This window comes from Liolophura sinensis, chromosome 1, assembly GCF_032854445.1.
Source record: "Liolophura sinensis isolate JHLJ2023 chromosome 1, CUHK_Ljap_v2, whole genome shotgun sequence".
Lineage (NCBI taxonomy): Eukaryota > Metazoa > Mollusca > Polyplacophora > Chitonida > Chitonidae > Liolophura > Liolophura sinensis.
Window position 1 is genome coordinate 28910324 of NC_088295.1, and position 15243 is coordinate 28925566.

Here is a 15243-nt window from a genome sequence, read left to right on the forward strand (position 1 = left end):
CTTGGGCTAGTCCACACAATATCCTTGAGCCTAGCAATTAGTGAGAGTCTAATTACTTCAGTACCACCACAACTGCTGACATTTGTCCAGACTGCTGGGAATTAGACTTCGCTACGGACCGGATACAGTCTGTGGAGTGACCTTTGCACGTACTAGAAGTTAATCAGCACCTATGTCCCTGTCTGCCTCATTAACTAGCTCTGTGCTCTCTGTAATCTTCAATTCCAAAGCTCAGGGATGCAAATTGAACCTTTAATTATTTATCCAAGCACAGTCACCTTGGACCCAGGGTGACTAATTAAAGAATTAATTCAAATTATTGCTTCATTTGCATTAAATGAAATCATCAGTGGGTTGTAAGAATGGTGGTAAATAGTGTCCATTGTCTTTCTGAAATTGACTTAAAACAAAAGCAGTTGGGGAAACCAAACAAATGATTTTGCCAGATTATTACATTGATTGAAAGTTAGGGTCACACAGTTACTTAAATAAAAGACTAATTTTTCTCTCGGTGTCCCTCTTCCCAATATTCTGAAGAAATTGCACTGAAATTGATCTGCGTTCTTTTACAGGTGCTATTAGGGTCTGTTGCCAAGACGACGAAGGCCATTCTGGGCCGACTGGGGATCTTTACAGTGTCCTCGTTCCATGTGCTGGTGTGTGCCCGCGTGCCCACAGTACCCCCAAGTACGGGCATGCAGACAGGGCGTAGAGTTGTCAAACCTATAGCTCAGCGACCAGACACGGCAGTCAGAGCTTCTGCTAGGACACCAGTGAAGACAGCCACCACACCAGATGGGTCAGTAATCCCAGGAGACAGTGAAGCTATGTCACTTGGGCTTTTAGCTTTCCTGTTATATCGTATGAAAAATTTCTTATAGCTTTCCTATTACATGTATGTTACAAAAAAATATATATACTTTTGCACAAGTTGCCGAATTGCTGAAAACTGCTGGAACAGACATTGTGGTTTATTCAACTTTTATTGATTTGATTGGTGTTTTACGCCATACCCAAGAATATTTTACTTATACGACGGCAGCCAGCATTATGGTGAAAGTAAACCAGGCAGAGCCCGGAGGAAACCCACAACAATCCGAAGGCTGTTGGCAGACCTTCCTTCTTACCGCCAGAGAGGGGAAGCCAGCATGAGCTGGACTTGAACTCACAGCGACTGCATTAGTGAGAGGTATTCAACTTTTAGATTAGAAACATATGATTTGGTGCACTAATTACAGGTGTTTTAAGTGTGCATCTTGTGACGAAGATTGTTTAGTAATACAATAATAAAAAGAGCTGTGTTTATTGAACTGTCTTAGAAAAACAGAAATCACATGTTCTTAATGATAGTGTAATATAATGGTAGTTAAACAAGCAAAAACCTATCAGCTTTATACCAGTAAAAGTGAAATATATTGGGTATTGTGTTGAAACACCAATCAGTAAATAAATAAACAAATAATCTACATCTAACGATTTGGGTTGTTAGTCGAGCGGAGCGTCGTGGAGAGAGCCCCGGTAGTGGCCTCCCTGCTCTTGAGCATGAAGAAGGGACTGGTGTGGCAGAGTGTTTGTCCAGAGTGGCCTTACCTAACAGTCAGGTAAGAGATGTAACTTACATTCATGGTTACTACTTGTTTGTGCGGAACGACATTTACCTATAATATATAACTGTCAGATGCATGTGGAGACAAAGTTCATTTTCATGTACTTACAGGATTTTGTGTTTGTATTGGATCTTTTCTTGTTATAATGTGCAGAATTAATGGTGATAGTTTTTCTGCAAAAATATGTGTACCATTTATTGAAAATTGTCATCAAATTGCCGTCAAAGTTTGGCTATATATAATCAGATGTACAGCAAATTCCATGACATGTATGCCCGTCAAGTAATGTTAAATATTCTTATCGTCTTTTCTGCTGCAGACTGTAGTCGTGTGTGTAGATGACCAGATGTGCGTTCAGGAACTCTTAGAAGCGGTGTGCAATAAACGTCAGCTCGACCCTCGCGATCATTTTGTTCGTTTCCGTGTGGCAGGCTCTAGCAATAGTTACAGTGTTCCTGACAAGTCAGATTACATATCTAAACAGGTGAGAATTCCATAAGGCAGGCATTACTGCATGCTAACCTTCATGTCATGTTTAACCATATTAAAATACTTTTATTAACTGGGTTAACCCATACTGTGCCATAGATGCTAAACATAACAGATGTTTATTTCCTAATTCTAATCATTACTGTATTCCAGCTAAATTTTGGCTTATAAAAATTCACTTACAGAAACACACAAAGGCCCTATAACAATAATTTTGATGCCAACACGAAAGTTTTGCTGATAAAGAAATTAATCAAACTTCACAAAAAACTCTGAAAGATGGATTAGTCAGAATAAAACAAATTGAATAAATTTGCAATAAAGCATCACTTAAAAAAATCTTAGATGAAGTACAGTACTTTGCGTTTTGTTAAATATCAGCTCTTTGGTTACGTTAAAAATAGGGAAACCCTTGCGCACGAGGTGTACTCATCAGTGTGAGGTATAGATGAGGCGTATGTGGGGTGTAGATGAAGTGTACTATACCTGAAATACACTTTAACCATATGCCTATACCACAGATGTACCTCGGGAACTTTGAAAAAAAATCAACACTTAGAAGATGTTCCTCAGGTATACCTTTAAAACTTTGAAAGTTAAACAAAAAGAATGGCACACCTTAGAAACATTGAGCGTTTTTTAGTAGTTTTGGAATATGAGATAATGTACTTCAAATAGACCTCAGCAAGTTTTTAGAAAAATTTACACTTAGAATATGTACCTCAGGTATACCTTAAAAACTTCAAAAGTTAAAAAAAATAAATGATTTACCTCAGGTACACCTTAGAGACTGAGAATTTTTGATTATAATTTAATGGTTATTTACCTTAGGTAAACTTCAGTGACTTTTTTTAAAGTTTTAAAAGACATCATGCACTTACAACTTACTTAAATTTGTCTATAATTTATACAGCCAATTTAAGTGTTTTGAGCTCGTTTTCTATCAAAATAACAGTGAAAACCATGTACATCCACCTTGCCTATAAGGGTGCGCCTCAGCTCTTTCACATATATACCTCAGACATCATGTTTTTTACCTCATATTTACACCTCCACTGAGGTGAACTGTAGGTGTGCACTTCAGTACACCTAATCTTATGTATACCTTAGACACACCTCAGTTCAGATATGCTACACCTCAATGGTACACCTCAGTAGTACCTCAAGTATACCTCCAGTACACCTTATAAGGGTCAGGGAACAGCAGCGTAACAAGTTTTATGACAATGATCCTGGGACAACACCACCCATTCTGCTGTGTTTCAGAACTTTGATAGTATTGAGGTGTGTCAGAAGAGCATGTTCCAGGTAGAGCTTGTGAAGCGAGGGGGTCACACAGCATTTGGCTTCAGTATAGAGGCAGAGTTAGCTGAGGACTCGGAGAGAGATGACGAGTTACAGGTGTATGTCAGTGATGTTCAGAGGGGTGGACTGGCGGACCTGAAAGGTAGGCATACACACATGAAAAGTTTGGTGCTGTTAGCATGACCTAACTGGGGTAGAATTGATAGTAAATTGTTTCATAGTCCTGATTTATGTGTATGATTCCCGCACGTCCTGCGGGGTTTCCTGCCGTCATAATGCCGTCGTATAAGTGAAACATTCTTGAGTATGGTGTAATACACAAAACAGATAAATGAATTAATCCTTCTTTACATGGCTATATTTTGGTGAGACTTTAATGTGTGATTGATTGATTGAAGTTTTTATGAGCATATTAAGATAAATATGTATTTAAGATATTTGATTGAAAGGGAGACAACTTGTACAGAAAAAAAATTGTGGCTTTTCTTACCTTAGTATCAGGGACTTTGTCATGTTGTATATCTGATTGATATAAAAGTTTATAATTTTGCTCCACCTTGATTGATGAGAAATTGAATGAATTATTACATTAACACAGAATATAAGGATATTTAAAGGGTGTTAATTAAATTGTATTGTTACTTGTTTTGTTGTTCAGGGCTGTTGGTGGGTGATGAGATTTTGGTGATTAACGGGAAGGTGGTGTCAGAACTGGACATGGTGTATGTGGAGACATTGCTCCAGGAGGCCCAGGTCGTCTGTCTGACCGTCCGCTCATGTCGCACCCAGCGCCCTTACAGCACCTTCATGATGGAGCATGCTGACCTCTACATCGACAACATGGTGTGTCGTCCTCCCCCCAGCCAGTCCCGACTCAGTCAGAAAATTCTAGGAGAGTTAACTGTGCCTGCTCCATTAAATGGCAGAGGTGAGTCATTTTGAAAGCTAACCATAATTACTGTATTTGGCAAAGTTGCTCAGTGAGCAGCACTCACTAAAATACATTTTTATACAAATTTTCAGAGCAGATATAATATACACTGTCTGTATGAAGATAAAACCTTGTAAGAAAATATCATATATGCGCATAAACTTTATAATTATGTGATATTTATAAATGTCTTCTTAACTTCATGGCGGTTGTTTTCATGAACATGCAATCTGCTAATACTGTGCCTTTCCTGCGAGAATGAAATTAATATATCTGTTTTTGTGTGAATGATTTCCAGATGAACCAAACCAAAGACCACACAGCTCTCCAAAGAAAGTGCCAGCTCCAGCCTTGTCCCCCTCACAGATTGATGCCTTGTTAAAGGTACGTAGATGTATGTAGCCTTGATGTATCATGACATGAAAACAGGCAACATTATAGGACATTTATGTGAGTGTAACCTTGCCATAAAGACATATTCTATTTATAGGGGAAGTTGTAGAACTCCCTCTCACCATAGCTGTCCAAAGCATGTACCTGTGGACCTTTCAATGTATATGTGCTCATAAAATGCATATATATCTGTTTGTAGAAAATATTTCTGCTTTTGGGTATTTATCATGTGACTGCTTCTAAGTTACTTGATTGTCTTCTGAAGACAAAGTCATTTACAAGTTACATTTTGAAATCCCCACCCATGTGTAGCCCACCACATCTCCTGGTGAATGCTGTGGGAGAACTGTTGTCACCTAATAGAAGTTATGTCATGGATATTGTTTGTCCTTATGCAGGGAGCAGAGCAGGTAACGGCCATGTGTAAATCTCCACAGAAGAGTCAGTCTCCTGGCAGCCAACAGCACAACCTCTCAGAAACCACGGTGACCGCTCAATATGCCAAACCACTCAGTGAAGCACAGAAATTACGCAAAGTCATCATGGAGTTGATAGATACAGAGAGGGGCTATGTCAAAGTAAGTAGAGCAGTGTGTAAGTAGCTTCATATCCCTCATGGGCAATTGGAAAGGGGGTGGGTGTTGTTCATGTTAGGAACTGGAAAGAACAATTTCATTTTTCCCCTTAAAGCAGATTATCAGTTATTGGAGGCACTAGTTTTTATAACTAACTGTATATTAGGGACAAGATCATAGGCTGTTGCCTTGTGAACATGAGATATATATTTTGAACATGGTGTTGCTTTGCTTGAGCGCATTGCTGTACATGATTACTTTGTGGAATCACTCTAGTCTATGAGATGTAATAATTTGTGATGGTTTGTTATGTTAGGATCTCATTTGTCTAACGGAGCGGTACTTAGAACCCCTGAAGGAGGAGACATTCCTGACTACAGATGAGATAGAACAACTGTTTGGGAACATCCAGGAGATTGTACAGTTCCAGAAACAGTTTCTGCATTCCCTGGAGGAAGCCATAGGGCTGGACGACAAGTGTTCTTCCACAGAAGATTCCAGAGTATTCAGGGTGAGTTTGAGATTACGTAAATTAAAACTGGATGAAAATTTTGCATTTCAATGTTTAATTTGAAAATTATTTGGAAATGATTCTTTTGAAGTATATTAGATTGAGATGAAAGATAATTTTGTCTTTGATGAACTTTGATTCTATTCCACAAATATTCCTCTCTGGGATGATTATTGCATGAAAATATTCCCTATTTCGTGCTCCTATTTGTGCAGATGTGTCAGTGGTATTCGTGACATTTGATATTGATTTCTCGGGGCATTGCGAGCATGCATTTTGTTCCCAAGTCTTCATATTGAATGATCTCTTAGTCAGCATGAAGATAGGCATTGATTTTACAGAAGAATGACTTCTTCATCAAAGCATCTCTCATTTTCACTCATCTCATAATTTTGTCATACACAGGACGAAGATGTCAGGGTACGTTCATATGTAATTCATGTTGTCATGGTGGCAGGATTGGGGATGAAGAAATTGTTGTTGTTGTTTAACAATTGGGTCTTAAAAAAACTGTCCTGTACTTGTTGGCAGTTACAGGGGTTCAAGCTTGGAATTAATGGATTTTAAGTTATGGATGGCATGTATATGCTAGTGAAAGGTCATTAATAAAGCTTGTAAAATATTTTGATGCTATAACAAACATTGGAGACATATTTGTTGGCAGAGTTTATACTTACAAGTTGATTACTCTCATCGTTAGCAATAATTCACCGCATGCTTTAAATAGTTGCATGGTGAAAATATGGCTGTTTTATTTTGAACCCATGTCATAGATACATTTTAGTTTTCCTGTTTTCTAAATTTAGTTATCTCCGCTTTAATTGCATTTAAATAATTCAGAGCTGTTGTGCTGTTAAATATGGTAGATGGTTTTCCTAATGTGGCATGTAGCAGGACATGTACACTTGCTGGTTTTAGTGCTTGAGTTCATGCATATTTTTTTTTCATAAATTCATTATGAATTTTAATACTCATGGTGTTTTAAGCTTTCTCCATCTTTGACAAATTATATGACATGTTAGCTACATGTTTGCATGCAGCAAAGTTTTAGCTCCAGGTGTGTGCACGAACCATATAGTCTGGCGTCTTATATGAAACTATTACTGGATTATGTTTGGTACATTTTGGAAGGTTTGCTAGATAGGAGGCATGGCTTTAAAAATTGACTTTGTTTGTTCAAAGTTGTTGGCAGATTTATTTTAAATTGTGAGATGTGTAGGTTAGTTTTGAAACATAATTTATAATGTGTGGTAATCTCGTGTTTATGGTTAAAGTTCCAATGTTTTGTTGACACAAAAGTTTGATTTTAGACACTTTCCTTTTGAAAACTTTCAAAAACAAAATTTCTACATATGTTTTGTAAACTTCTTAGTAAATTAGATTGATAGTACTCCAGTGATAATCTTTTAATCTTCATGTACACTTATAGGTTTGATGTCTCATGATGAGTTTTGACAGCGTTGTGTTGAATAACTGGTTTAACGGTGTTATTTATTCTTTCAGAGGATACTTTTCTCATTGGGAGGCTCATTTCTTTACTACGCTAATCATTTCAAAGTGTACAGTTCATTTTGTGCCAGTCATTCCAGATCTCAGAAAATACTCAATCCAGGTACAATGTTTTTTAGAACTGTAATGTGACAAGTGCTGTAACATCTCTCCTATCCACAAAATGTTCAGGTGTCTAAAATTATAGGTCACTAGGGCTGCATATTGTACGATTCTCAAAACAAGAATATATGGATAAAAGTATGTATCGGAATATATGTGCCTGTTTTTAGTTAAAAATCCTGTCTAGTTACGAGAATTGTTTATGTTTTTATGTCCAGTGTGTGAAGATGTCAGTTAATTCAGTTTCATTCTGATTGATGAATTTCATATAGCTGGTTGATGGTTAACTTTATGTTTTGTGATTTCTATGCTGACCTTGAGAGCTGTGTTGTGACTTTCAGAAGCCAATCAGTCATTACGTGAGTTTCTGCGGGCCAGGAACCCCAAACAACAGCACTCGGCTACCCTGGAGTCATATCTCATCAAACCTATACAACGAATCCTTAAGTACCCACTGTTACTCCAACAGCTCCGTAACCTGACTGACCCTGACACAGATGAGCATCATCATCTATCAGGTAGTACACATTCACACTGTGCTTAGCTTTCATTTCGGTTGAAAGTTGAAATTTACACACATTTTTCCTCAAATGACATTAATAAAGGGATCAAAAAGGAATTCTAGGGCAAAAAACATAAACTCTGATTTTGTCACAAGTTTTGAATCTGACCAGAAATGGCTTTGTGTCATGAGCACCAGAAGGTTATCCACAACACATAAAACTGAAATAGGTCCACTGCTGGTTTTGGGTTCAGCCTAAATGGTTCATTCATTTTAGAGATTGAGTGTAGGTAAAATGTTACTTTTTGTTTAGCCCAGATTAGTTTCATCTTCAGACTTCATTCATCATAAATTTAAAATTAGTAAAATGGTGCCTGTGAAGCCCAGAAATTTAACAGTTTAATCTCTGTGCATCTGCCTACAAATAACCAATATCACATTGCACACAAAAATTTGTTTTTGGCTCTATTTTGCCTAAAATTTGGTGTGTATAATTGCGCTTTCAGAAATATCAGAAGCACATAGGGATCTTAAAATGTTGCATTTTATGTCAACACTTTTTTCTGATAAGAAATTAACCAAACTTAATCAAAAAAAAAAAACATAAGTGGCCTAAAAATGTGGATCAATCGATCAGAAAATGACGCTTGAAAAATGCGTAAGTTGAAATACAGTATTTTCTAATAACTTTATTTTTCTTTACCAGAGGCCCTCAAAGGAATGGAGGCTGTAGCTGAACATATCAACGAAATGCAGAAGATATATGAAGAATATGGCAGTGTGTTTGACGAGATGGCAAAGCAGTACAGGGAAACCCACCCTCATAACAAGGTAGCGAGGTTTTACCTGGGAAAAATCTGCAATATCTTATTGTTCATTTGTATACATGAATATTGTTACTGGTGCATTTTGACAGCAGCGGTGCATGGTGGTCTGTCTGAAGAACATACAAACACTTTTACAGGCAACTTGCAAATGGTCATGTGTTCCCCTTGGCCTCTGTCTAGTGTCCTCCCACCATAATTCTAGTCTTCATTCTGGCAAGAGAAATATTCAATAGTACAGCATAAAACACAAATGAAATAAATGAATCTGTCTAAATGAGGGTGCTCCTAGCTTTAGTGATATGGTACATAAATATAAGTGAAGCAATATTCTCTTGTTTTGTACACTAATTTAGTTGTCACCATAGGATCAAAGGGTGTAAGAATGTTTGAAGGTTTACATTTGTGAATGAGCGATGTTAATGCTCTTTAATATTGTTTTAATAGACATTAAAGTAAACTTGGATCTATAAAAGAAAGACAGTGAAGGTGAAATTTAGGATTGTTTTTTTGCTACATGTAGGTTTCAAATCACCCTGTGTGTGTTTGTTTTTTGGATCAGAATGTAGACCTGAGTGTGGGAGAGCTGCAGATGTATGGTACTGTAGAGTGGATCAATGCCAGTGAGAGTCTGGGTAAGATCAAAAAAGGCATGGAGTTTGAGAACACAGTGTTTGTCTTCAGGATGGGGGTTGTGTTCTTAACACGAGAAAAGGTCAAGCGGAAAAAGACAAAGGTAGGAACCTTTGGATGGTATGATAATTTCAGATTTACTTTAGCTACATGTAGGTATTAGTGTGACTTGTTTGACAAATGGATCCTATAAAAGCTGTTTGTATATCGCAAAGTAAAGTACATGTGGTTTTCGTTTTCTTTTAAATCAACTTTGATTATCTCCACATTTGAATAGATTTGTTTTTACTTTTTTACATACAAAGGTACCAAATGTTACACCATTTTTATTTGAAGGGCAAAAAATTTTAAGCATCGAAGACTAAGGGTATAGAGCAAAAGCAATGAGCATGTCTTGTGTGTTAGATGATTCTCTTGACATAAGGCTGACAAGTCACATCATTACTTTACTTTTAAAAATGCTTCCATTCCCAGAGCACCCCAGGTCGTAGTTCGGTGGCCGAGGTGTACGAGATGGTGGACAGGTACAAACTGCTGATCCCCGTCCATGAGCTGAATGTACGCTGTCACAGTATGAGTGACACGGACACCAAACATTGCTGGGAGATGGTTCACTGTAAATCTGAGACAGAGGGCAGGCCAGAAAGGGTTTACCAGTTCTGTAACAAGTGAGTTAAGAGATTCATCCATATCATTAAGTAAAAGCCAGGGAAAAAAGGTTCTGGGGCATGCCATTAGCTCACCACTACCACACCCATAGCAGGCTTGTAGCATTCCAGTACTGTTTAACTACTGAGAGAGAGTACAGTCACGGTAGGGTATGTGCATCGGGTCTGATTTGATTGTAAACAGTGCCTGTTTTTTTTATTTTAAACGTGTTTGGAAACCTTTGAAACTCTCTGAAGATTGATGTCTTTAATATCAAGTCCATAATTTGGGCATGCCATTATAACATTATTCTGAATATTCAGTATTTGTAACTAAGGTAGCCTGAAGATGAAGAAGTGTTAAATAATTAGGGCAGTTATTAATACATGCATATTCTCAGAATTAAGGAACCTGTAATTATAAGTCAGGGTCATTTGCTTACATGCATTCAGTTTGTATTGTTTTTGGAGGTGAAATATATGTACTCTTTCATTGTTTGAGTGAGTGAGTGAGTTATTGGGGTTTAACATCGTACTTAACATCATTGTTTGATTTCAACCATTTAATTTGTCAAAATTGTAATTTTGTCCTGTGGATTTCGGTGATTAATTGAATATTCTAAGCATATGAATGACTAGGAGTAAATTTAAGAAGAAGTCATGATGTGTTTTTGTTTGACAGTTCTCTGGAGGCCAAGGCAGATTTCCTACGGATCATTCGGCAGACAGTAAAGGACAGCTCCAAGAAAGTTCAGTTTCCCCCGGTGAAAGCCCCTGGAAAGGGCAAATACATTCCATTGGGAGGAAAGAAGCTAGAGAGTTTACAAACAAATCCTCGGAACGCAGGAAAGAAACGGAATGGCAAGGATCCACAGCAGCCCGAGAGACATTCAATGAACCTGGAGGAGAATGTGCACACCTTAGAATACGACAATACGTTTAGGACTAGAAGTAAAACGATCGGTGATTTGAACAATGAGGTGGAGGAGGAGGACACATTAGCGAGTCCATTCATGACGGGCTCTGATTTACAGATGGTCCCATTCATGACGGGCTCAGAACCACAGATCACACAGACTAGGGCTAGTCCGTCTTCCTCCACCTCAAACCTGAGCGGGTCAAGCCACGGCTCTGCTAAACTTCTCCATGCCAGTGCTAACCCCACTAGTTTCTCAGCACCTGTGGCCAACAAGAATGCTGATGGCTCCCCTATCTGGAAACCTCGGGATGATAGCCCGACCTTGCCCTCCCCGACGTACGAGAACCCGCCTCCGATGAGTCAGGGGCCGGTGAACAGTCGAGCGTCTGTCTATGGGGACTGCTCAGAGATTGTGTACAGGAATGATAATGCTACTCTATTTTTTAATGATCCATCAGTGCAAGCACAATCAACTTTTAAGGACACAGAGTGCTGAGTGGGATGTGAGATGCATGGTAAACATGTTTACAACAGTATTCACTGTGGCAAGGCTCACTGCAGGTATCGGTGCCAAACTTTCTACAGTTGTGATATGGATCTCATAATTAAATGCTGTCGTGCAGGCGTGAACTGCAAAGGTATCTCAAGGCTGATAATGTGAACTTTGTGTTTCTGAGCCTGGAAAATCAAACTGGTCTCTCATTGTGGAAAGTTAAATGGATTTCATACCAAGGACATGATGGACAGTGCTGATGTTCTGTTGTTGTGGAGGTTCCTGATAAATACTGGACAACTGGCTGTCTGGAGAATCCTTGTGGAATGTCTGCATTGAGAATGTATGGAGAGTCCTGATGGAATCTCGACCTGTATGGAGAATTTTGATGTTCTGCCCTTCTGAAGAATTCTGAGGAGGTATAGCCTGTATGCAGAATCCTGATGGAATCTCTGTAGGGAGAATCTTGATGTTCTACCCGAATGGAGAATTCTGAGGAGGTATTGCCTGTGTGGAGAATCTGGATAGAATCTGTATGAAGAATCTTGATGTTCTGCCCTTTTCTAGAATTCTGATGAAATATAATCGGAATGAGAGAATCTTAGTGATATCCCAGTGTACAACTACATGCAGGATGAAGCTCGTATCTCAGCAATGACAATCACTTTTAATTAGTGATTTGAAACCATGTTATTTCAGAAAAGCATTGGTATCTCATATTGGAATATCACTTGGTATCTCAGTTCTGAGAATGACAGTACGTCAGTATGCACACAGGGACAATCATTATTTATGACCATGATGTTATAAAAGAAGTTGTATATCTTATGTACATGGAATATGTAGGGAACCCACTGGTTTTGAGGCAAGTCGGCGGAAACAAAGACAAGCTACAAAATAATGTCTCTTCTTTTTATTGAATTTTTTGCAATGCAGTTGCATTAGTTGATTGCCTTCATTATTGCATACAGGTTTGATATGAGGAGTTTGTTTCAGGAATGATTTTATAGGGACTGTGTTGAGCAGATGTCGTGCTGATTTGTTTCTTTGAGTGTTATCTCGTTGAGAAGATATGCAATGCAGCAAAGATAAGGTTGTGTTGTTATATGTGGTAATTGTTACAACTGAACACTTGACTGATGTTACACCTGCTGTGAGCATGGCCAGCAGCTCTTCGACCAACATGCCATGGTCTTTTCTAAGCTTTAATTTACGACGCAAATCCAGGGCCCGTTGAGCCCTCTCTAGTCTGGCGTTACTAAGGAACTTTTGTCACATGATGGTGACACTTTAAAGCCGTCTTTCACGTGGTTCAATACAAGCAAACCTTTTTTGAGTGCAATATCGTTATTTTGTATGTACATATTTCGATAAATCTATATAAGTATTGTATAGTCTATTTGTGGTCAGTTTTATTAAGGAAATATGCTCTATTGCCTTCCATGACATCAGCATTTTAAAGCTGTGGCAGCCATCTTTTTTGTTTCACATTTTGGTTTAAAGTCTAACTCATCTGACAAATGCATGTATTTTGTCTGTTTTCATAATGTTCTCAGTTTTATACACAGCCTCATGTACATGTAGCTTCTAAAGGGTGAAGTTTGGAAAATTCTGTTTCATTTGCATAATTAAGTTATTCTCATGTTTGTTTGTTTTTTGTTTGTTTTTTTCGGACTTTTTCTAGTTTATTGAAGGATCTGTACATGAAGGAGAAATCACTATTTTCGAAGAGATATATAATTTATCATCATAAATTCAGAATAATGTGAAATGTATACAGGAGATATGGAAATCAGAGTTTGAGATATGATGTATAATATTAACTAAAATATGTTATACAAAGATTATAGTACTACATGTATTTTCCTGGAGATAAAAGGTGATTCATGAGACAAAAAAACATGTTTTTACAGACAGTGCGTTCTGTGCTTTCGTAAAGCCTTTTTTCGACAAGAAAGTGCTATAATTTACTCTTCTAAATGTGGGTACATGTAGCTACATGTATAATTGAAACTTCAAGGCATCATTTGAATAATTACTGTCAAATTTTGTCATAGACCATGACAATTATGTCTTACTTTGTTTTATTACAAAACATAAAAATGTATACACATAGTGTACAGACATGATTGGTTATCCCGTGGAGACTGAAAAAGAGAATTGTACCATTTGATTGGTAGTCTTCATTTTCTGTCAATAGCCTGTGAGATTTAGGTAATGCGTTACTGTGTGCTGGTCAGTGAAAATGTGTAGAATTTGACTTGAGTACATCAGGTACATTACATTTACCACTATATGGAAATAAGTAATGTCTAATACAGTTTAGAAAAATGCCACTAAGTGTAATCCATAGCATATGATAATGAACATCACTAATGTGGTGTCTTCAACTGCTGGCAGTATGGTGTCAGTATGGTGTCAGTGATGTAATCCATAGCATTTGATAATGAACATCACTAATGTGGTGTCTTCAACTGCTGGCAGTATGGTGTCAGTATGGTGTCAGTGATGTAATCCATAGCATATGATAATGAACATCACTAATGTGGTGTCTTCAACTGCTGGCAGTATGGTGTCAGTGATGCTGAACTTAAAGCCAAAAGTATTTTTGCACAAGTACATATACCATTTAAAGAAAACATTTTGGCCAGAAGAGAAATAAAGGTATTTTGAACATTTACAAAACCGGTGTTGAAATTTCAACAAGTGACATTGAAGGCTGCTGGTTTTTTGTTTTCCCAGTATAAAACAAGCCAAAATACATGGATTGATATTGAAATATTAGAAAATTCAAAATTGGAATTGGAAATTTTTAAGACATTAAAATACATGTGTATGGTATGTTATGTGTTTGTGAAATATCACCTATTTAACTTAATAAGTTCTCATCGTCATCAAATTGATCAGTGAACTGAAATAATACCTCTCCTTTTTACGCATATACAGTTTTAGATTTTGACTGTGCATACATAGAATAATTAGTTTACCTTTACAGAAATCTACTGATTACCTCTGTTACCAGTGCTCTCTTTGCATAATTATGCCAGCAGTACTGCTTAATATGTGTGACTATCAAAGTAAGCACAATGTGTGTGCACCTCCACTAGACTTGTGGGTTCAAATCTCTGTATTTCCGTTTTGTCTTGTTGCCATACTGCTGGTGCAAAGAGGTCTGCTTTATGACTCGTGCATCAGTCATTGGTATGTGCAGGTGCTAAGTTAATTCAAGAGTATTATTTCTCATGTTTGTGTTTAGTCATCAGATCTAAAACATGGCCAATAATGTAAAATATCAGTACTATAATAATTAATTAATTAATTAATTAAACATACATGTATGTGTAAGTGAAACACCTTAAAAGTTTAATTGATTATCTTTCTTTGTACTATAGGGCCTTACTCACGCACAATGCCAAACTGGAATTCAAGTTATTACATTTAATACTGTTGAAACAATATCTTTATTGTTTTATTAAAGTGATGTCAAATGTTCTTAACTGGACTTCTGCCATGAATGTCAGTGAACCTGGAAGTGATTATTTTCCACTTTCGGTTACATTAACATTACCACTCCTTCAAGACTTTAAATTTTAAAAACTGCTTTGTAATTCTGAAATGTTGCAGTGAGCCCTGTAATTTGTGTTAAATACCTGTGTTATCAGTAACCTTCAGCATTTTGTTGGATTTTTCAGAGTTTCGTCTCAAAGTTTAAACATCCGTCTCCATCAGAAAGTGGTCAGTGTAGCTGGTGTGTGAAGCAAACTACTCTATCTTTTTGCACCATGTCACTTTCTGCTGCCAAG

The 15243-nt window shown here is 37.4% G+C and overlaps 1 protein-coding gene across 3 annotated transcripts in view; it reads left to right on the forward strand.

Moving 5' to 3' along the window:
- Positions 1-13846, forward strand: part of LOC135467936 (protein still life, isoform SIF type 1-like) — a 140203-nt gene extending 126357 nt beyond the window's left edge. For 2 of the 3 annotated variants that reach the window (XM_064745876.1, XM_064745885.1), the window contains 15 exons: positions 573-799; positions 1490-1601; positions 1927-2091; positions 3363-3543; positions 4060-4329; positions 4631-4716; positions 5124-5303; positions 5617-5811; positions 6217-6231; positions 7315-7423; positions 7764-7940; positions 8631-8755; positions 9311-9484; positions 9856-10049; positions 10711-13846. In XM_064745876.1, coding sequence (XP_064601946.1) covers positions 573-799; positions 1490-1601; positions 1927-2091; positions 3363-3543; positions 4060-4329; positions 4631-4716; positions 5124-5303; positions 5617-5811; positions 6217-6231; positions 7315-7423; positions 7764-7940; positions 8631-8755; positions 9311-9484; positions 9856-10049; positions 10711-11443 — 2943 coding nt within the window. In that variant the 3' untranslated portion in view covers positions 11444-13846. The remainder of the gene's footprint in view (positions 1-572; positions 800-1489; positions 1602-1926; positions 2092-3362; positions 3544-4059; positions 4330-4630; positions 4717-5123; positions 5304-5616; positions 5812-6216; positions 6232-7314; positions 7424-7763; positions 7941-8630; positions 8756-9310; positions 9485-9855; positions 10050-10710) is intronic. The other variant, XM_064745893.1, reaches the window with a different exon arrangement.
- The last annotated feature ends 1397 nt before the right edge of the window (positions 13847-15243 follow it).